Source organism: Mustela nigripes, chromosome 1 (genome assembly GCF_022355385.1).
Source record: "Mustela nigripes isolate SB6536 chromosome 1, MUSNIG.SB6536, whole genome shotgun sequence".
NCBI classification, from domain to species: Eukaryota; Metazoa; Chordata; class Mammalia; order Carnivora; family Mustelidae; genus Mustela; species Mustela nigripes.
Window position 1 is genome coordinate 200774274 of NC_081557.1, and position 21960 is coordinate 200796233.

The 21960-nt window shown below is 40.5% G+C and overlaps 1 protein-coding gene across 6 annotated transcripts in view; it reads left to right on the forward strand.

Moving 5' to 3' along the window:
• IL15 (interleukin 15) overlaps positions 1 to 21960 on the forward strand; it is an 82232-nt gene that overhangs the window by 46409 nt on the left and 13863 nt on the right. For 5 of the 6 annotated variants that reach the window (XM_059378650.1, XM_059378641.1, XM_059378624.1 and 2 more), the window contains one exon: positions 21405 to 21503. In XM_059378650.1, the coding sequence (XP_059234633.1) occupies positions 21492 to 21503 (12 nt within the window). In that variant the 5' untranslated portion in view covers positions 21405 to 21491. Of the gene's footprint in view, positions 1 to 9370; positions 9460 to 21404; positions 21504 to 21960 lie in introns of those variants that run through there. The other variant, XM_059378659.1, reaches the window with a different exon arrangement.

Sequence of the window (21960 nt, forward strand, 5' to 3'; positions counted from 1 at the left end):
CTATAGTCAGACTGTGTTGGTGCCACATCGTGCTAGAAAAAGTACTGCCTCAGAGTGTTCTAGCACAAGCTTTCTGTGCACACTGGTCCTGTAAACAGGAGATCCAGATGGTCAAGAATCACATACATTAGGTTTTGTTAACTCTCCATATTTCTGTGATTTATGCTAATGTTGGTTTGGTCTACCCTGTTTTGATTTCAAGCTTTGGTTTCTCCTTTGTACCCCGTCTCCCCCCTGCTTTAAAGAGTTGGTTAACTAAGAGTCACACTCATTTCTGTGTCTTTTTGAAGTCTGAGGGCAATCATAGTTTTTCTTTTTATTTATATACTTTTAAGAAGCCATTGAGTTGAGTACTATAATTCCTATAGCAGTGTGCTAAAGATTGCTGCAAACTGCGGAAGATATAAAGCAATTAAGAACAAACCAATTCTTAATCTAATAAAGCTGCCATCGACTGGACACCACATGGATTTTTATGAAGCCGAATATATTGTACACTGTGAAAAAGGAAAACAGATAAGTATTATTTTGTTGATTTTAAATAATAGTTATATGGCATACATTTCTTAGGCTGTTGAGGGCAACTTTTTTTGAGAGAACCGTTGATTTCTCTATGGCCCCTTTGAATCTTCTTTTTTTCATCATGAAGATGGTAATAGACCTCTGCTTTTTTTCCCCCATGACTTAACCGGGTCAGATGGAGCCTCACAGACTATAACCTGCTCAGTTGTATTAGCAACAGTGTAGTTTGTGTGTGAAACAAAGTCCAGTCCTGGTTTTTCTTGATAACTACGTAATTTGGGATAAATCACTAGACATCTCTGAACTTTATTGTCCCTTAAATGAGCTGTTCTAAGTTTCTTTTATTTTAAGCATAGCAGTGACATATTTTGGCTAGTGTCCGAGCTGCTGGAAATATTTATTTTGGTTTGACAGTTTAGAAATTTCTTTGCTGGATCTCATAAAGACTTGTGAAAAAATTTTATAGTTGAATGTGTGTGATATTATAGTAAAATTCATTGGAATGGCCATAGAGTTACTTTTCTTTCTTCACACAAGAAAACTTTCTTGGGTTTCAACTTTTATGCACACTTTGCTCTTTTCAAAAAACTGTTCCATTTTTTTTTCTTCTTTCTCTTTATGTCACCAGAAATACCTTTTATTTGGCGTGTCATTGGTCATGATATATGCATCATTGCTCTTTAATGAGCAATCCCTGTTTCTGCTCTTGAGAATAAAGTACTGATTATTAAAACAGACATTGTGATGGCAGATGATGGCCAGAGCTGTTCTGCATTGTCTCAGCAAAGTTAATTTTGCCTTTCTTTGTGGAGGATGTGGTACAGAGCACTGGCATTGCCATTCTCTTGGGTTCTCCTCCAAGTCAGTGGCCCAGCTGTGACAAGTCCAAGCATCTAGTTGAGTTTCTAAAGTGTTAAAGAAAATTAAATCAACACTTAAGTTAGAAATGGGGTCTGCGCTATAACTTCTCTCCCTGGAAGGGAAGATATTATGGGCCACATGCACATAGGGAATGCTTTTTCTGGTAATAAAGTTTGGAAAACAGCAACCAAAACAGAACAAGACTATTCGTGCTGTCATTCAGTATGTAGAGAACAAAAAGAGTTTTCACTGTGTAAGAACCTCCACTACTCTATGTTTGCAGTGATGCCTTAGTTGCAAGGGGAAACAGCTGTTTGTCTGTTCCTTTCGGTTTTATTTTCTTTTTACACTGCCATTCCATCAGTACGTGGCTTCATAAAGCTGTAGGATTCTGATAGGAAAACTATCGCGTCCATGTGCTTTGGAAGCCAATGTGTTGATTTTCTAGCTGGATAGCAATATTTTATTATAGCCGGAGGGCGAGTGTGACTCTGCGTGTTCAAGGCAGGAAGCCTGATGCCACCAATACCATGTCCAGAAGTGAGCTATCTCCTGTGTTTTATGTGCTTCATTCCACTAAATGAATATTGTATTACTGCTTTTATTTTTTTGGCTGTTCTTTGAATATCAGAGAGCTGTCGGTTGGTTCTGTTTCTGTCGAACAAACACTTGATGGAAAGTTTTGCTGTAAAGCTTCCTCTATGGGGATGGCTTTATGTCTTGGCTCTAAAGGGATGTCTTATAAAATGTGGTCAGAAATTATCTTTATAAGTTGCTGCCCTGTGTACTACTAAAATCTCGGAACCTGAGTGTTAGTTTTAACTCAGAGTTCTGTTTGCCCAGTTTATTTGGACACATCCTTCATCGGACCACTCTTTTCCTCTCCCGCCAGCCTTCCTTCAGGGGCTCTATATAGCCTTGTTGGACCTATCCATGCTGGACATTAGACCCAAGCTTTCTGGGTGTCTTCCTTGGATAGTTACACTCTCAAAGACCAAATATCAATTAAGTTAATTCACCTCTTTTGCTACTCTATGCATAGCTCCCGAGAGCTGCTATGCACCAGGATGTCCTCAGTGAGTATAAATTGAACATTTGGGGGGAGATTTCCTAACTGAAATAAGCACCCTTTAATGCCAGTTCTTCTATATTCAGACTTCTTCTCCACTTACATGTCACCCTGTCTTTGTATTCTTGTGTTCTGACATCTATGGTATTCAGCTCAGCCAGCACACACCTCAATTATCCCTGTAATTCTGCAATTTATTAGTTGTCCTATGTGGCCTTCCTCAAGCAGAGTCCGACAGACTGCCTGTTTTCCATTATTGTAAATTTTCTTCTTTCCCCAAAACACCTTTTGATTTTTGCTCTGAACTCCTGCATGAGATGAAACATGAAACATGTTTTTTTTCCTTCTCTCTCTCTCTCTCTTTTTTTTTTTTTTTGGTATGAGTTGGCATGTTTAATTAACCTAAATAAAAAGGGAAAAGATGTGTTGTTTAAAGGGGAGTAGAATCATAGTAATCTTTTGCTTTGCCTGGAAATAGGTTGCTCAGCAGTCAACGGGAGTCTAAACCAGCCATTTCCTTACATTTTCCCCTTAAAAATAAATAAATAAAAGGGTACATGGCAGGCCACGCAGGCCGTTTTGTTGTGCTTTAATGGCCCATGGTAGCCCAGATGTTGAAATGCCCTAAGTGGGAAAAGAATTTTCTGTCATCTTCTTTTCTGCTCATGGTGTTTGTTTTATGGAAGTATTAAGTTCTAGCATGATAATGGGTGCCCAAGGGAATCAAAGCGAAATAACAGGATCCTTAACATATTTCTCATTCCTATATAATTTATGTTTCCTATATTTCTACTGGAAAGTGAGAAAACTTTATTTTTTTTCCCTAAGGCAATTACTCTGCATGGCCTTTTTACCCTATTATAGAGCCTTCTTTCTTTTCAGATAATAACCCATAAAATCTCTTTGGGTGCTTGAGTTAAGTCATTAATTGGCTTGGTAAGGGGTTGTTTGTACAGAAAGGCAATTCTCTCCATTTGTTGTATGTAACTCCCAGACTCTAAGTGACCCATTTTGTTGTTCCTGAGGCCAAGACTCATTATTTTCCTTTGGCACCATATAGACTGTGTTTCAGTTTAAATCACAGACTTAGTGATTTTTCTAGACAGTTGTTCAAAATTTTTGATGAAGAGTCAACATTAGATACAATGTTTGAATGCATGTGCTCTGCTATAGAGATTATTAATGCAAGGTTTTGTTCTTCCAGTGTACCTTTCCTTCTTCGAAAATAGTTCTCGCTGAACTTTGGAGTTTTTTTCTGAGCGTTTGTTCAGCTTTAACAGCAAAGGCAAGTTTAACTATTAGCTTCCCATATAAATTATTCATACATTAATATCCAGCTTTGTTCACCCTCTTCTTAAATTAAGATCCATATTTGTTGAAAGAAAATGTGAACACTAGAAAAATTTCACTTACTGATGATTAATTCTGAATTTTCTTTACTGAGGCCAACCTTGGAAAATATCAGTAATTGAATTCCACAAATAAAATTAATTTTTTCAAGTTACATATTTTTCCCCATCAAACTTCTATAACTGAACCAAATGAGAGTTCATCCACTCAGGTCACAGCAAGCCAATAAAAAATGACACTGAGCTCTTACTGCAAACAAAGATAGACTACTTTATTGGTGTGGTGGGAAAATGGGGAGGTTCAAAAATCCCAAATTCTCTGACGCCTTGCAAGTGAGGGTTTTTAAGGGCAAATTTGGGGCAGGGGTCTCCTGAGAAGGTGGCCCCTGCCGATCGGAGGCCCTGAGGGTCGTGTCAGCAGATGCCACTTACTAACTTCTGGTGCCACTCCATCTGGTCCTTTGAAGATCTGTTTCCTCTCAAGAGACTTGGAATGTGAGAAATATCTTTGTATGTGAGAGATTTCATCAGTGCTGATTAGCTACTTGTCCTACAAGTTACTTTGAATGATGAGTAAGCATTCCTATCCCTTGAGCCTCGGCCTCTGTGTGCCTTGGGGCTGATACAACCTCTAGTTCATTCTTTCATCTGAACTGACAAGATGGATGCCAGCTTCCTAGGTAAAGTCCCACAGGGGGCTATACCCCAGTCATACTGTGAGGGGATTTGTAAAGAGGTTGAATCCTGATGAGCTTTAGCAGCCTGGTCAAAATACAGACACGGTATGAATACTTGATAATACAAATTAAAAAAAAAATACACTTAAGGAAGCAATAGTAACAAAGAGGGCCACAATCCAGAAGAGAGCTCCTATTAGGCATATGTGCTGAGGAGTTGGAATATTTCATATAGGATATGAACTAATTATGACCCAACCCTGTACTTACCCAGCTAATAATTAAAACATGGGCTCAGCATTAAATCAAGTCTTTGCTAGGGTGCCTGGGTGGCTCAGTCATTAAGGGTCTTCCTTCAGCTCAGATCATGATCCTGGGGTCCTGGGATCGAGCCCCATGTCTGGTTCCCTGCTCAGCAGTAAGCCTGCTTCTCCATCTCCCACTCCCCCTGCTTGTGCTCCCTCTCTCGCTGTCTCTCTCTCTGTCAAATAAATAAATAAAATCTTTTGAAAAATTATTAAAAAAAAATCAAGTCTTTCCTTCCCTGTAAAAAAAAAATGGCTATTGATTACCAGGAAACACAAACTTATTTATTAAAGTAGAGGACTATTTATCAGATTAGGGCCATGGTTTGTGAAATAATAGATGAATAACTGGTCTGAGTGTTTATACAAACTGATGTTTAAAAAAATGATACATTTGACTTTTTTCTCTTCAGTTTGGCATTTAATTATGAATTTCTGTCAAGGACAGCTATTAGGTAACATTACTGTCTAAGAATCTAGAAAATCAAATCGGATTCCTCAGCTTCGCTTTCTAGATCCCATGTGATCGCACCCCAGCCTGACGAGTCAAATGTATTTGGTTGGTGAGAAACTTTCCTCTCCCCTTCAAAATTCTTGTGGCTGGTCTGAGAATTAAATTGACACGAGACAGATCAACAGGAGAAAATCAAATTGAATTATGTGTGTAGGAGGGCTCCATAAGAATATGAGGCCCACGAGTAGTCAGGCGGTTGAGGCTTACCTGCCAGGCAGAGCTACGGAGAAGGGGATTGGGTCTGGGACTTCAAAGGGGGGGAAGACAATTCACAGGAAGATAAAAAAGAGTAAATTCTTCAAGGGGGGGATATTACTGAACAGGTGGGGGGGGCTCCCTTTTATTTATTTTCTTCAAATTTTTATTTAGATTCTAGATAGTTAATATATAGTGTAGTAATGGTTTCAGGAGTAGAATTTAGTGGTTCATCACTTAGATTTAATACCCAGTGCTCATCATAACAAGTGCCCTTTCGTTAAACAGATATTTCCTGGGCCATGCAGAAGCCCTGAGTTTATTAAGTTCCTGCCTGTCTGCCACCATCTGATACTATTGTTATTATATTCATATAATATATTCATATTATTTCACATTATACTATTGTTCATATTATAATATTGTTGTATTATTCGTATTATACTATTGTTATCTATGCTGATAGCTCCCTTCCCAAGGAGAGGCCTCTAAATTCTTTTAGGCAGTTAGGAGGAAGGCCAAAGGTTTTCCCTGAACCTTCTGTTTCTTAAAAAAATAACCAACTGACAATAATCCAGTGTCAAAGAGACACATTTTTGGGGTGGTAAGTTTTGCTTCCCTGTAGTGTCCTCTGATTCCCTTTAAATACTTTCTATTCAGTGGAAGCTCTTGGGTTTTCTTTTAATCAGATGGCATTATTTATGCTGGGTCTATATTAGCTGAAATATCCTCCTTCTTACTCAAATTTTATTCACTCTTTTAAGTTTTGATTTAAATTACAGTTAATTAACATACAGTGTAGTATTAGTTTAAGGTGTACAGCATAGTGATTCAGTACTCCTGTACAATACCTGGTGCTCGTCACAGTTCACTCAATACTGACCACAGTTGCCTCCCCATTCGAAAGCCCTCTCCATTTGCAGCAGCATTTATTCATTCTTTATTATTCATTTATTCATGTATTCACAATCACCCTACAGATATTTATTGAGTATTTTCTATGTTACAGGTGCTGTCCTCTCCTAAACGTGAATTTTTGTTGCACATATAGTCCTATTAGTGTATATCCTATACACTAAGTTTGAACTTGAATGTTTATTTTACCTCCACTGTAAAACTGAGCCCACAAGGGTAATGACTGTCTTTTGTTTTTTTTAAAGGTTTTATTTTTTTATTTGAGAGAGTTTAGCATGAGTGAGGGGGAGGGGCAGAGGGAGAGGGAGATACAGGCTTACCGCTGAGCGGAGTGCCTTACATGGGGCTTGTTCCCAGGACCATGAAATCATGACCTGAGCCAAGGGCAGCTCTTTAACTGACTGAGCCATCCAGGCGCATGCCCCTCCCCCCACTTTTTTTTTTTAAGAGAAATCATGAAATAGTGTAAGACATGACCAAGCATAGTGATGAGGCTGGTTCTGTGTCTTCAGTTGGCTGCAGCTTTCTTCTTGGGTAACTCAAATCAGTGGACATTTACTAAGCTTCTACCATATTTATTGCACTATTTAGCACTATAGGAGTTACACAAATAAGTGTACTTTATGCATATATTATGGGTTTGTATAAGAAAAAATCATTTCATGAAGCCAACAATCTGGAAGAAAGATCCTTAACCTGGGATCTCGAGACCGCTAGAGGAATGAAATTTTAATCTTAAGATGATTTTATTTAAATCTATGGATATGTGCTTATGTGCATTTTTCTGAGGAATGGGTCTGTAGCTTTTAGATATTAAAAGTGTCACTGATCATTTTAAAAAAAGAGTTAAAAAGCTTGTGACCTCAATATACACAAAACAAGTACCCAATCAAAGAACAAGAGCCACAGAACAAAGCCTGTGCAGAGTTTAGAAAAAGGTAAAATGGTATGTGACTGTGGTCATTTAGGGAAAGGCTTCCTGAAAGGGAGGACTCCTGAAACATATGCCACATATCCGTTTAGCCTCAGCTTCCTCGTTACAAAAGATGTTAGATTCCAGGATCTCTTTATTCTTTCCAGATCTGAAATTTTTTTCTCAGTGTGATCACCAAATATCTATCAAAATGCCAGTCACATCATGGGCACTCAGAAGACATCTGTTAATTAGTCTTGAAATGAAACTTTAATAATGTGTTATCCCAAATATATCCACTATCTTGGGTTGAAATTTTAAAATATTGTAACATTAGCTCCCCAATGTTCTGTGAATAAAAGGAAGACTTAGCCTGTGTTTATACACCTTTGCTCACACTCTTCCACTGGGGAGATGAGAATGTTTAATTCATTATTCCTCCTTTATTTATTTGTGGCACTTTTTAATACCTTTGATTTTATTTTTTCTTTTGCAGCATTTTGGGTCTTCTTATTAGTCTGTATAGTTTGTGGGGATAGGAACTTTATAGCATCTGCCTGATATTGTCCAGCACCTAGCACATTCCCTTAGCCAAAAAAGGGACTTAGTAAGTGTTGATTGATATATGAAAGGCTGCATATCAAAGTGCATCAAAAGAATCTGCAAACCGCGTATTTCGGTATAGCCCAGAGTTGAAAGAACATGAGCTCAGGAAAGATGCATTCGAATCTTGACACTGCCTTGTCCTCCGTGAGTCACTTAATGGCAGGTTCCTTAAAGTCTTTGTCCTCAGCCTTCTTCCTAATGAAAGCATCTCCTCATACATTTATCTGATTAAATCAATGGAGCGCTTGGAAGAAGTTGTGTAGCGTATCACAAATAAGAGAGAATCCAGGTTCATAGGGCCTTGAGCATTTACAGTGTCCGGGCCCTCTTTGGGAAAAAGAGTACTAAATTATGAATGAAAAATTAGTTGACTAGCACATTTTGGGGGATATTTATTTAGAGGGGGAAGAGCAATCACAAATTACAGATATTGAAAGCACTGAAAAATACCACAAACATCACAAAATGTTATCATCGTCAGTAATAAACTTCCTAACTCATCTTTATATACTTTTATTTCCTTCAGATCTCTGTGTAGACTCAGATCTCCTCTTTTAGATGTTCGTGACTTTTAGTATTTTCTTATAGAGCAAATAGTCCCTTTTTTGGCTGAGGGAATGTGCTAGGTGCTAGACAAAGTTTATTTTTTTCTGTGGCAAAGTAGGTTGGAATTTGTTTCTTCTTATTGATGGTTTAGGAAGGATTCGTTGATCTTGATAACACATTCCTGGAAATAGGGCATTTCTGATGACCCCACAGCTTCCTGCTCAGGCAGTCCTCCTTGTTTGGAGGGAAGCCTCAGAGAGATCCAGCTTCTGGGTTTCACTTGGCCAGATCTCAGGTCAGTGTCTCCACAGCTTGGCCAGGTCCTTACTGCTTCCTCTTGACCCGCCCATCCTAACCCCGTGGGCAGGTCTTGCTGTGAGAGATGCAGGGAGGGAATGTAAAGTGGCTGAGGACCTGGGACATCGTGGCCCTGTTGTATCATATTCATATCCGTAGAGTCACAGATGAGTTCCAGATCCTTCACAAGGTCTGCTGGGGCTAGATTGTCCCTGGAGTCCAGATAGATCGAAGGAAGTATTGGTGCCTGCCTGCAGTTACTACCTGTTTGCAAACCCAGTATGACCTCAAGGAGGTAGAAGGTAGACCAGAGGCTGGGGGCCACCCACCCTTGGTGCCCCCTCGACAGGGCTGGGACTATTGCTTTTTCATCATTGACAGGGCAAGACAGAGGTGTTGGAGCACCGCTGACTTTATAGTAAATCTGCCTCTCCTAAGTGCTCAGTAACTTAGCACTTACCATTATTATTTTATTCTTCCACTGCCAAATAATTTTTCAGGAAATCCCTAAGAGTTTTGTAGTGAATGTCTTTTTCAATTTTAACATTTTTTTTTTAATTTTCAGAAATAATTCTCTTTCTCTGCTTTATCCCCAATAGGGTGGGATTTCAGATGACCTATACTTTACTAAAAATGGATCTTAAAATGGGTTGTGCAGAGAAGATTTATGTTTAATACTTCATGATCGTGGTAAGACCAAATGATATTGAAATAAAAATGCTGCACTGCCTTCATTCATAAGTGTCACTTGTAATGGATGCCATGCTGTAGCCATTTTCTCCTTAAGGGATGAAGAGTTGGTTACCACAGCTGCCAGGAGTGCTGCTTGCTAGAGTCTCAGGGGGCAGTCCTCTCTGGGAGAAACTGTCTTTATCCAGGGTCACACCCATGCCCCAGAGGCAGCCTTCCGGTGTTTTGGTAAGAGGGGAGCGTTTTAAGGGCTTTTCCCAACTGGTACAACTCCAGAGGGCCATCCCAACTTTAGAGCTCTTGAAAGCCCAGTTGGTGATGGCACAATGGCCTTACTTCTGTACAAGTGAGCATTCTTCCTCTCCCTCACAGATACTGATCCTAAAGATATTTCTCAACATACCTCCTTCCCATAAATCTGTCTGAGTCTCTTTCCCAGAGAAACTGCATGGTGAAACACCATCAATTCTTTAAGAAGCAGAGTCTTTTTCATAACAGCTCTTCTGAGGATGAGGACAGAGATCATTTATAAGACGCGACCCTATTTCAGAAATGTTCCCATTGAAAGAACGTGCTGCTTACATTCAAGGAGATGCGCCATCACAGTCCATGAGAGTGCTGTAATTGCTTGCTGTATGATCACGTTAGCTGTGACCAATAACCTGAAGCAATTAGAATCCTTTCACTGAAGCCATTATCCGAAGAAAGGTTAAAGACGGCTATTCTCCCTTTTCTCACTGCGGTTTTCTCTTTACACGCTCTCCGAGCTTGATCTCCTCTGAACTCATGGTTTAAAGCCAATGCGTTCTATCTCCAGCCCTGACATCTCTTAAGCTTTAATTTGCATGTTCATCTGTGTGCCTGAATGTTTTCTTTGGTATCCCAACCAGCGTTCCAAATTAGCATCTGCAACTCGGAGTGAGTCATCTTCCCCTCCGACGAGTCCTGCCTGTGTCCAGTCTCAATGAGTGACCTCTCACAACGCTGACATCAAAGCATACAACTGGTTTGGCGTTCTAGACTCTTCTTCCTCCCTCACCAGCATTCCCAGACGGCCTGCTGATTCTGCTGGGCAGTCATACTACGATAACTAATACTGTGGCTACTTTCCAATTCCTGTTATTTCCCCCTCAGGTTAGGTCCTTCTGTTGATGGCTGTGATAATCATTGACCCTATTTTCCTACCTGCCGTCTTGCTTCCTTCACATACGTCCTCTGCACAGTGGTCGGGATGATCTATATGGAGTGCAGATTTTATCGTGCCGAAGCACTCACAGACAGTAAACAAACAGCGCGTACTCCTGTCAGGTAGGGCTCCCCATGACAGCCCGTTCATCCTTCACTCTACCACTAGCACTCTCTTCCTCTAACTCGCGATAGAAAAATTGCAGTCTTGGACTTCTCCTGCATGTTTCCTATTGTTTCATGCCTCTCTGCCTTAGCCCATTATTTTCCCTCTGCCTGGAAAGTCCTTTTCCGCTTCCCTGGATTGACCCATTTTACTCTTCCTCTTGGGTCATCTATTTTTGTCGTATTCTCGAGGATGTTTTCTCTCAGCCTAAAAAGCTGAACTCCCAAACTGTCTTAGTATTTACAATATTATAACGAAAGTATGTGTGGGTTTCTGTGATTTCCTGAAGAACGGGGGCTGTGTTTATTCCCTTTGTAACCCCTAGTGCACGCCACACAGGGGATACCCAGTCAAGGCTGTACCGAACTGAAGAGTGAAGACCAACAGGACTTTGCCTTCACTGATTCATTGCTTCTTTGGTATATTATCAATATTCCCATAATTCTTTCTGGGATCTCTGTGCTGAGATCCACCTCTCCTCCCCACAACTTGATAAAATTCCATATCTAATAATCCTGAAACTTAATCTTTTCAAAACTGAGTCCTGACTTTTTTCTCAACCTGTTCCTTTCAGAACCTCCTTTGTTTTCATCAGTGGCAACTCTGCTCTTCCCGTCTCAGGCCAAAGCCTTCAGAGATGTCCTTGACACTTCTCTCTCTCTTTCGTACCCGACACCCAGTTCATCGGGGTATACACCTCTCTCTCCAGCTCTGTTACGAGTACCCTGGATTATTGCAGCAGCCCCCAGCTGCTGTGCCCACCCGGAATCTCGCCCAATATGGGAGCCAGTGTGTGGCTTTGAAAGTCTAAGCCAATCCCCATCTTCCTTTGTGCTCACCATGCTTCAGACCAGCTTTTCAGTTAAACCCAAGTCCTTACCTGATGGCACACTTCCCCGCCACTCTGCCTTACTTAACCCTCTCCCCTTACTTCCTGAATTTCTGTCTGCATGAGCCTCCTTGCTCTTCTAGCACACTTCATCTGCGGCATCTTTGTATTTCTTTCTCTTTTTTTCGTTTTTGTGTTTCTTGTTGCCTCTGCCCAGAAAACTATTTCCTCAGATACTGTTTGCTGACTATAGGTCTCTATGTAAATATAATGTCACCTTTTTAGTCAGATCTTTCTTGCCATCCTGTGTAAAATTTCACACGGGCTGTATTTACCATTCTCAGTGGTAACTGAGGACACTGTGGTACTTACAAAAAAAAAGGGGGGGGGTGGTAATGAGTAATTCTTTTCAGTGCTATGTCCTTAGAAGAAGAGTTATTGACACACAGGAGGGGCTCAGAAAATATTTGATAAATGTGTACGTGAATGAAGGAACCAAGACTTAACTCTGATGTGTTCGTTTTCAGCACGTGTGATGTTGGGCAAATTACTTAACTTCTGAGTTTTACTTTTCTTTATTTGTAATTTGAGGCTGATAATAATGATGCCTGCCATATTTTCTCAAAGCTTCTTGATGAGTTGCCAAGGTAACATTGATAGATGGTGTTCAGAATCATTCCCATCTCACAGAAGATCTAAAGTGCTTTCCCTGTAAAATTTCACTTAATCTTCACAATAGTCATAGGAGGTATGTTCCATGTGCATCTCCATTTTCCTGACTTAGAAAAAAAATGACTAAGGTATATACACATCTTAAGGTAAGTGAGAGAGAGGGATTTGAACTCACATAGCTGTGCCTGTGTGTCAGTGTTCACAAGAAATCACCATGTAATTTTTCTTTTGGGGGGTTATCATTACACAGTGCTGATATCAGATTTTGGTGCCCCCAGTTGTTTTTTTTTTTTTTTTAATAAAGCCTAATTTTCATTCTGACTTTCTCTTTTATACCAGTGGAGGCAGGAGCGGAAAACATTCAGTAAAGGAAGCACAGTAAAAAATACAAAGTAAAGTGGCAGTAGTAAGTCTAAACATACAAGCAGATCCCTCTGCACATGCAAAGATGTGATTAAAAACTCTGCTTGCTAAAAGAACACACACTTAGACTGAGTTTAAAAAGTAGAGAGGCAGAAAGACAAGTTTTAAAATAGGCTATTTATAACATGTAACAAAAATAAAATACAATGGTACAAAAAGCATCAAAATGAAAGAACAGAAAATGATATGCTAAGCCCATATAAGTCTAGTAATGATAATCTCAGGAAAATTGGGTTTCAAGTGACAAGTACTAAGCAATACAAAGGATAATGCACATGGGTAAAAGTTACGAACTACAGAAAGATAAGATAATCACAAAACTTCACGCACCTAAGAATTTAGTGATAAATTGTATAAAGGAAAAACTAATAGAAAGTCAAGGAGTTATTAAAGATTTTAGAATATTTTGGAGAAATTTAAATACAAAAATGAGTAAGGCTTATGGTCCATGGTAGGCAAGGAAGCTGGTTCTTATTAAAAAAAAAAAAGAAAAAAGAAAAAAAATAGCAATGATATGTAGCATTTGCCAGTTTCAGTTGTGTAACTACCCATGCTGTATACCGAAAATGGGTATGTTTTATTAATGCTGAAATTATACCTCAATAAGCTGACTTTAAAAGTGGGGAGAATGTCAGAGAGCAAGAGGTCATTAGCAAGATGTAGAGATGGCCTATTGGAGGCTGTGTCTCAAGAAGTTATAATGGTACATTTTTTCCAGCAGTACTTTGTAGCTTGTAACTTGAACTTAGCAAAATCAAAGTAGCAGAAAGATGAAAGGAGGAGGGACTTTAGGGTGCTACCCAGGGAAGTTTTACAGGGACTAACTGTGACACCTGCTGGACGGGGAAACAAGTGCAGCTAAGGGCTTGATGGTTGTGAGGAGGGAAACAATGTAATTGCAAACAAATGAAAAACCAAATCCAAGGAACATAGAATGTGTCCTTATTACATTAAGCTAGTATGCTTTTATGCGTTGGAGGCGCAGTAGTGGACAAGATAAACAGGGTTTCTAATCACAAGGATCTCACATTTTACAAAATAAATGAATGAATGAAGCAGGTAAAAAACCATGGACTTGAGAAGAATGGTTCCTTTATTTAGACCCAAATATAAATGGTACTTGTTTTATGCTTCATATTTTGATATCCCACATCTTTTTCTATTTTGGGGGGACATTTTTATTTTTCCAAAATGCACTTTCACACTATTATTTCACATTCAGTGGATCTTACATTTTAGAAAGTCTTATGAAAGAATATTTTTTTTGCCCTCTTTTTTAAATACTAATATCTTTCTAGGCTTAAATTCATTTTCTGTTAAACTTTGAAGATGAGTTCTGTGGTCTTGTAAGTACCATGATCAGATTCATTCTGATTCTTGTTTTTAAGTAACTTGTTTTTTACTCCATGAATGCTATTAGCCTGGTTTTCTTTATTCTTGAATTAGAGAATTTAAGTTAAAAAATACCATGTTTTTCATCAGTTCTTTTTACATTCCTTCTGTGTGAAAGCTAGTGTCTTTTTTCAACTCTACACAGTTCTTAAAAATCATTTTGTAATGATTTTCTCCTCTCCATTTCTTTGCTCTTTCTGGAGTTCCATTTCGATTCTATGTTGGAATTTCTAGATCTCTCATAATTTCCAGCTTGTTGTCCTTTCGTGCTGTGGTTTGGGAGAATTTCTTCACCTTTCTCAAGTGTTCTGAATGCAGTACTTTTGGAAAGTGGGCTGGAGGAACAGATCTCATTCTTCCTAGACAGTAGGTTAAGTATTAAAACTGTACTATTCTGGGCAAGCTGTCCATTGTACTTGCCCTAGAGAATTATATTAGCTACCATTTTTCAAAAACATTTACACATTTTTCAAGAACTTTGCACCAAACGATTTAAAAACAAACAGACGTATTGCTACATGGAACTATGATCAGTGTATATATGCCTCTCAGCTACACGTATGCATCATTGTCTTTCTTAGATGATAAGCTACATTAGATGAGAATGTTTCTATATTCATTTTTGTTAATACCATCTATTTAATTAATGCCTTTTGAGCAGTCATCATAACTAAGGTCTCCAGATTTTATCACTGCCTTTGTCTTTGGTAGTGTAGACATTTTTTTTTTTTAAGTATTTATTTTAGAAAAAGAGAGGATGTGCGCACACGTGCACACAAAAGCAGGGGGAGAGGCAGAGGGAGAGAGAGAATCTTAAGCTGGCTCCATTCCCAGCGTGGAACCAAATGTGGGGCTTGATCTGGCAACCCTGAGATCAGGACCTGAGCGGAAATCAAGAGTTGGCTTCTTAATGGACTGACCCAGCCAGGTGCCCCCTTGATAGCATAGACAGCTCAATGGTTATGATTTGCTTAAGAGGCATTTAAGTGTAACTAAGCAATTTGTCTTCACTGTTCTCCAAAACTTAAACATTGTTTTTATTAAAATATATATATATATATATATATATATATATATATATATATATAAACAAGTACTTTGTAAACCTTATATGAAATAGTGTTTTTAAAAGGAGAAACATCTTACTTAATCGTTTATTTTTGTTGCCTTGAGAAATTATGGGATTTATAGGCCCTGTTAACATATTGGGTGGCCTTATGAGAGAACTAAATACCAACTTCAGATCTTGTAGGAATTAATTTTTAAAAATCAAAGTAGTACCCATGGTAACATAGTCCATATTGGTTTTTCTTTTTCTTTTTAGCTTTAATCCTGAACACAGATTGTGTTTAATGCAATTTTGTATTTGAAAATTTTGTAATATTAGTGTCAATTGAAAACAGCTTAAACGGGATTGCTGAACAAAATGCTGGCACCCTTGGTACTAAGACAGTTTGAGACATTTAAACGTATCACTTTCTTTCTTTTTTTTTACTTTTTATTTATTTAAAATTTTTTTTTAAATTTTTAAATTTTTTAATAAACATATTATTAGCCCCAGGGGTACAGGTCTGTGAATCGCCAGGTTTACACACTTCACAGCACTCACCATAGCCCATACCCTCCCCAATGTCCATAATCCCACCCCCCTCTCCCTCCCCCCTCCCCCCAGCGACCCTCAGTTTGTTTTGTGAGATTAAGAGTCTCTTATGGTTTGTCACTTTCTCAACTATTTTCCAGTTGGGGCTGATTAGGGGATCCCCAGGAGTCAGAGGTCTGTAGACTATATATATAGCCCGTGGGTCGAATTCACCAACGGACCGTGCTGAATGCATTCGTTCATGCATCATCTTTGGCTGTTTCACTCTCATAGCAGGGTTGAGTAGTATGACTGGGAACACAGGACAGGCTGACTTTCTCGCTCTCTGGCCCTGAGGAGACTATGTTTGCTGGTCCCTGCTTCATATACCCGTGATTGTTTTGTCCACGCGTACCTACCCCTGCTTCCGCACCGTTAGCCAGTGACGCACTTTCTTCTGAGTACACACTGCACGTGTTTGCATATGTCCTTGGCTCTTCCCTCGCCCTAGAATGTTGTCTCTCTCTCTTCACTTACATCTAACATCTATTCATTCTTTACGATATGATTCCAGGAACACTTTCTCCTTGAAGTTTTGTCATAAAAACAGCAAATTAGATTTCCTGGGCGTATCTCCATTACACTCCCTCACGGGTACTCTGAAGTCCCGTGCCTCTTGCTCGAGCTTGCTGGCATACACGACCCCGATTAAACATGGTTCTCCACCTCTGCTGGGCTGGCTGCTTCCTTGCCATTAAATGTGGCTGGAGAAAACACACACGTGCCGACTAATCTTCCTTTCCGACTCTCCACGGCCCGGACTTCCAGTGGGCACAGCTCTCACATTGTACTTACATTTGTTGTTCTCCTCCTTAGCTCAACGGCTGCTTTATAGATTTTCCTCTGTTCTCAACCCCCAACACTCCCTCCCTGTCCTCAGTCTCTGCCGATGACTCTTTGTCCCAATTCACTGAGAAAATGGAAGCAACAGTTGAGAACATACACCACCACAGATCCTACCACCCAGACACCGCATCTAGCCTGACCCTCAGCCTTCCTTCCATGACACTGGATGACCCAGCCACCAGCCCACTTGTGCATGAAGTCCCATCTCCTCGTCACTTGCCTATTCATGAACATCACTCTGGCAACCGTCCTCTCTCCCTCAGGGTCTCCCTCAGCATACAGATGTGCTGTTATCTCCGCCCACCTTCTATTACTTATTATCACTCTCTTTCTCCCTTTTGGAGCAGTATTTGGCAAAATATTGCCTGCACTAACCTTTTATAAATCCTTTCCTCCCACTTTCTCCTCAACCCATTTTGGGCAGGCTTCTGTCTCCATCACTCCTCGAAAATGCTCTTGTCAGAGTCACCCAACACCCCCAAGTTACTAAGCCCACTTCAGGACCCAATCCGTGTCCTCTTTGACCTGTCAGCGCCTTTGATGTGATCATTTCTTTTCCTGGATATAATTTTCATGGATTTCTAGAACATCACACTATTCACTTCCCCCCCTTTTTGCTGGTCTTTCCTTTGAGTTTTTCTTTGCTGGGCCTTTTTTTTAAGATTTTATTTATTTATTTGACAGACAGAGATCACAAGTAGGCAGAGAGGCACGCAGAGGGAGAGAGAGAGGAGGAAGCAGGTTCCCTGCTGAGCAGCGAGCCCGATGTGGGGCTGGATCCCGGGACCCTGGGATCATGACCTGAGCCGAAGGCAGAGGCTTAATCCACTGAGCCACCCAGGCGCCCCTGCGGGTCCTTTTTTGTGTCTCTGACTAGTTTGTATTGAAATACCTTGGCTCAGGTTCGGTCCTTTTCTCTACCTTTTCCTTGGTGATCTTGACCGGTGTCAGGAATCCCATGTGGATTTCAGGCTCAAACCACTTTCTTGAACTCAAGATTCTTACTTCTCACTGCCTCTTCGACTTTTCCATGTGGATGTGTACCAGATGTCTTAAACTACACACGTCCAAAATAAAACCTCCTGATCGGCCCCCTCCCTTCAAAGTCTCTGCTCTGCCCATAGCCCATAACCTGTCTTGTTGCCGCGTGTCTCCTGCTCTGCTGTCGTCACGGGATTGCTGCTTCCAGCCTTGCTCTGCCCAGCCCAGCCTGTCCTGGACGCGGGAGCCAAGACAGATCCTCAACAAGCTCGTTCAGATGGTATCAGCTATCTGCTGTCAGCTATCTGCTTTGACAGAGATTTCCCACTTTAGATGTTTACAGTGACGGAAAGGTCTGACCCACGCCTCCCTCTCTATGTTTCTCATCTCATCTCCGACTGCTTTCTCTTGCTTGTGCCTTTGGCCTCCTTTCCAAGCCTCAAACTCAGAGGCTGCCGCTGCGTCTGCGCCTTTGCTCCAGCTCTTCCCTCTGCTTCAGATGCTCTTTACTACGGTATCCTTGGGGCGCATTCCCTTGCTGCTTGTCTGTCTGTGATCTCATTTTGTTCTCACTGAACTTGACCCTGACAACCTACTCCAAATCAGAGCCATACCGTTCACGATTATTCTGTGTTTCCTTTTCCTAAATCACTTATCTCTCTCTAATAAAACATATAATTAGCTAGTTTATGTATAATGGACGTGGTCTGTCTTTCTCACTAAAGTCAAGGTGGTTTGTCCTCTGCATTCACTGATGTATCCCCAGGTCAGAGAGAAATACCTAGCACATAGTAAGTACTCAGTAAATATTTGCTAAATGAGTAAAGGGCAGCAAAGTTGTCTTCCATTCCATTTTTTTTTTTTTTTTTAAGATTTCTTTTTATTGGAGGGAGGGAGAGAAAGAGAGAAACATCACGAATAGGTGGAGGGAGAAGCAGACTCCCGGCTGAGCAGGGAGCCCATGGGGCTCCATCCTAGGACCCTGGGATCATGACGAGTGGAAGGCAGACGCTTAACTGACTGAACCACCCAGGCAACCTTCTGTCTTTCATCCTTTATAGTCACATAAGCTTGCGACATTGGTTTGCCCTCATTTTTCGTGTGTGTGTGTGTGTGTGGTGTTTGAATAGATGAATGTGTTTACCAAATTAACCAATACTTAAAACTCCTCTTCTCTGCTAAACCTTTTAAAATTTACTTTGATCGTGTGACTAGGCAAGTAAATAATCAGGCAGAATAAAACAAGATAAAACAGCGGTGTGTTAGATTATATTTCCTCGCCGGGCAGGACTACAATGTTGATATGGAACACAAGATGTGTACAATTATTTTCACAAGTCACTCCAGAATTAAAGCTCTTAGAGCTGCCCAGCTGTGTTGATAAGTCTGCTCTTCCCGACGTCTTACCCCTGGGCAGCGACGTCCTGCTAGCATAGCAGTGTTGCCATAAGGTCAACAGCCGTCCTGCTGTGTCACCCCATCACAAGGTCACACAGAAATCCTGCTTCAAATTTGTGAGCCACTTGAGTGCAAGGCCGGGATTCAGTCTTTTTTGTTTCTTTGTTTGTTCCTGGATCCAGGCCCCCAGATGAACGAGGGACAAACCAAAGGGGCCTGTGGCGAGTGTGTCACATGCAATTAGTATGCCAGTATTACACACTGCTCTCCTGGTTCTCCAAAAATATGACGTGAAAGGAAGTGGGTAATTTACTTCATCCCTACATTTGCCTCCTCAGAAAGTACTCAGCCTGGTTTCAGCCACTTCTCTCTATCAGGTGTTTTGTGAAAAGTCCAATGAGATCACGGTTGTGAGAGAGCTGAAGTTCTGTTTCACACAAGGAATCAGAATGACCGGGTTTTAAAGTGTCTGTGGAGCAGTGGTTTTTTTCTTACTTCTGAGGGGTGGGTTGGCTGCTTCCTAGAGGAAGGGGCCACGCATCTCTGTTTCTCGCATCCCTCCTCCCTCCACCTGCCTTGGGCTGTGAGGTCAGTTTTCATGGCCAAGCCTATGACACTCACCGGAAGCAAGTCGCTTGACCTCTCGGAGCCTCCGTTTCTTCGCTATAAAATAAGATTAGTATCTTTCACAGGAACAGATTGCTGGGATTGGATGGGGTGACACATAGGAAGTACTTTGGTAAACCTGAAAGCACCAGATACAAATACTTATAATGTTAACGTCACTAATATTAATTAGTTATATTAATTGTTCACCTTGAGTCCTGGCTAAAGAGAAAGGAATATTTTACCTTCTCAGGTTTCTTTAACCCATGCTGCGTTTTGACCCACAGACGTGCACGCGTGCGCATACACCCATATTTCTGGTAAAATTACTGATCCACGGAACTAGCAAGGGGCAGGTTGAATGCTTCTGAAGCCGCGGTAAAAATTGGATTCTTCGCTGTTCGCCCAGGGCACTGCGTCAGTGGCAAAGCTGTGAATTTCCCTTTTCAGCGACACTGGCCTCCACGGTCATTATTTTGCTTGCTGCTTTGGAGGCGGGCTCCTGCTGCGTTCCACCAAGCTTGGCAGGAACATTCTGGGTACAGGCTTAGTCTTGCTTCACGGGAGCCCGCCGGGGGTGATTGGACATGGCGGTGGATGTCCGTTGTGCCCCCGGTGAGAATCGAACCCCTTACACACATGGAGACGCGCTGTGAAGACTTCATTGCTTGCTCAAGTAGCTTCAGAAAGGCCTTCTTAACACCTTAGCACACTTAGTTTTGCTCAGGCTCCAGTCAATAAGTACTTTCATTGGAAAAATGTGGAGTTTGGGATACAACTCAAAAGGATGCAGGGAATTGAAGAGACTTTGGATAATTAGGATAAGAAAATTATGAAGTTTTGTGAAAATCTGAAGCTCTGAGATAATACAGACAAAGAAGATGATTCTAAGATGGGAGTAATAAGGAGGGTTTGCTGTGATTAAACTTGTGCTTAAGAGTCAGATCATATGTAATAGGAGGATTCAATTTCATATGTTATTGTTGAAAAACAAAGGCCTTCCTGTTGAATGTACTCTCATAATAGCTCGTTTAACACCTAGATAGATGCTTGTTTTTTTTTCTTTTAAAGACTTATACATCATATATCAACAATAAATAAAATAGTTTAAATAATTGAATGTATAGGACTTAATTGCAATGAATATTTATGTCAGGGCCGTGGCAGATCTTTGTGGGGAGGTCAATAAATACATACTATTTTAAAGGAATGGCACAAATAGCTTTACATTGTATGTATCTCACTTTTAATTTTTGCTTTAATAAAATGGAATTGAAATTGGAAGTGTGTGATCTTCACATGCTTCGTTGCCTCGAATTAGAAAAAATAGAATTTGTTACTTCTGAGATTCTCAAAATAATGTTTTAATTCATTTCAAAGACTGCAGACAGCTAGCTGTTCAGGGTCTGTAGAAGTAGCTACTGTGTCATAAATTAAGTGTTTATATGACATCAGTAGTTTATATGATGGCAGGTGTCTGGTCGCTTCTGCTGTTGCCTGATATGGAATTTTGGAATTTGCCAATTCAGGGACATACTCTAGTAGAGAGTGTTTGACTAGTTCATCAGACAGACCTGGTCTCAAAGCCTGGCTGTCCCGTACTTGCTGTGGGCCTGGGCAGCTTCCGCGTGCGCTGCTAGCCCTACCCCATACGACTGTAGTGAAGATGTGATGGGATCTATGTCTTAAGTAACTAATAGCCCCTGAAAGAGTAAGTGCATAATGACTGTTAATTTCCTCCCTTTCTTCCCCCTGCTAGACCACTTGTGTTTTTAATGCCTCACTCGTTGCCTTGGGTTGTATTGTAGGAAGTCTTCTGGATGGATGGCTGTTGGAAACCCATTGCCGTAGCCAGCTCTTCTTCCGTACTCAAGGAGTTACCCTGGCATTGAGTAATGAGAATTTTGGTAAGAAAAACTAGATAAAGAGAGTAGATGGACTTTTCATAAAAGATCACTTGTATCTCAGATCAGATCATTCATAGTAAGTTAGAGGACTCTTCTCCAAAGACCTTGAGATGTCCCAGATCTCTGGATTATTCTTATTTTGAAAAAAATAACAAGAAATAGGTCTTTTAACTCTAGTAACACCCTGATTAGCTCTTCATGTCATTGTAAATGTAGTAGTTCACTTATTTTACCTAATTTTGTGCTTTTAATTTCCATCTAATCAACGAATTGTCTAGTCTTTGATGACAGTGTCTGGATATTATTTGTCTCTTTGGTGTAGACTAAATGAGGCACAGATTCTTAGTGGTTAGGGTATTGTCAGAAACTGTAAAGGTTTTGACAGTGTGAGAGAGGCAGGCAAAAGTGTGAAAAGTAAGAAATTCTACAGTAAATATATTCCTAAATCACCAAGAAA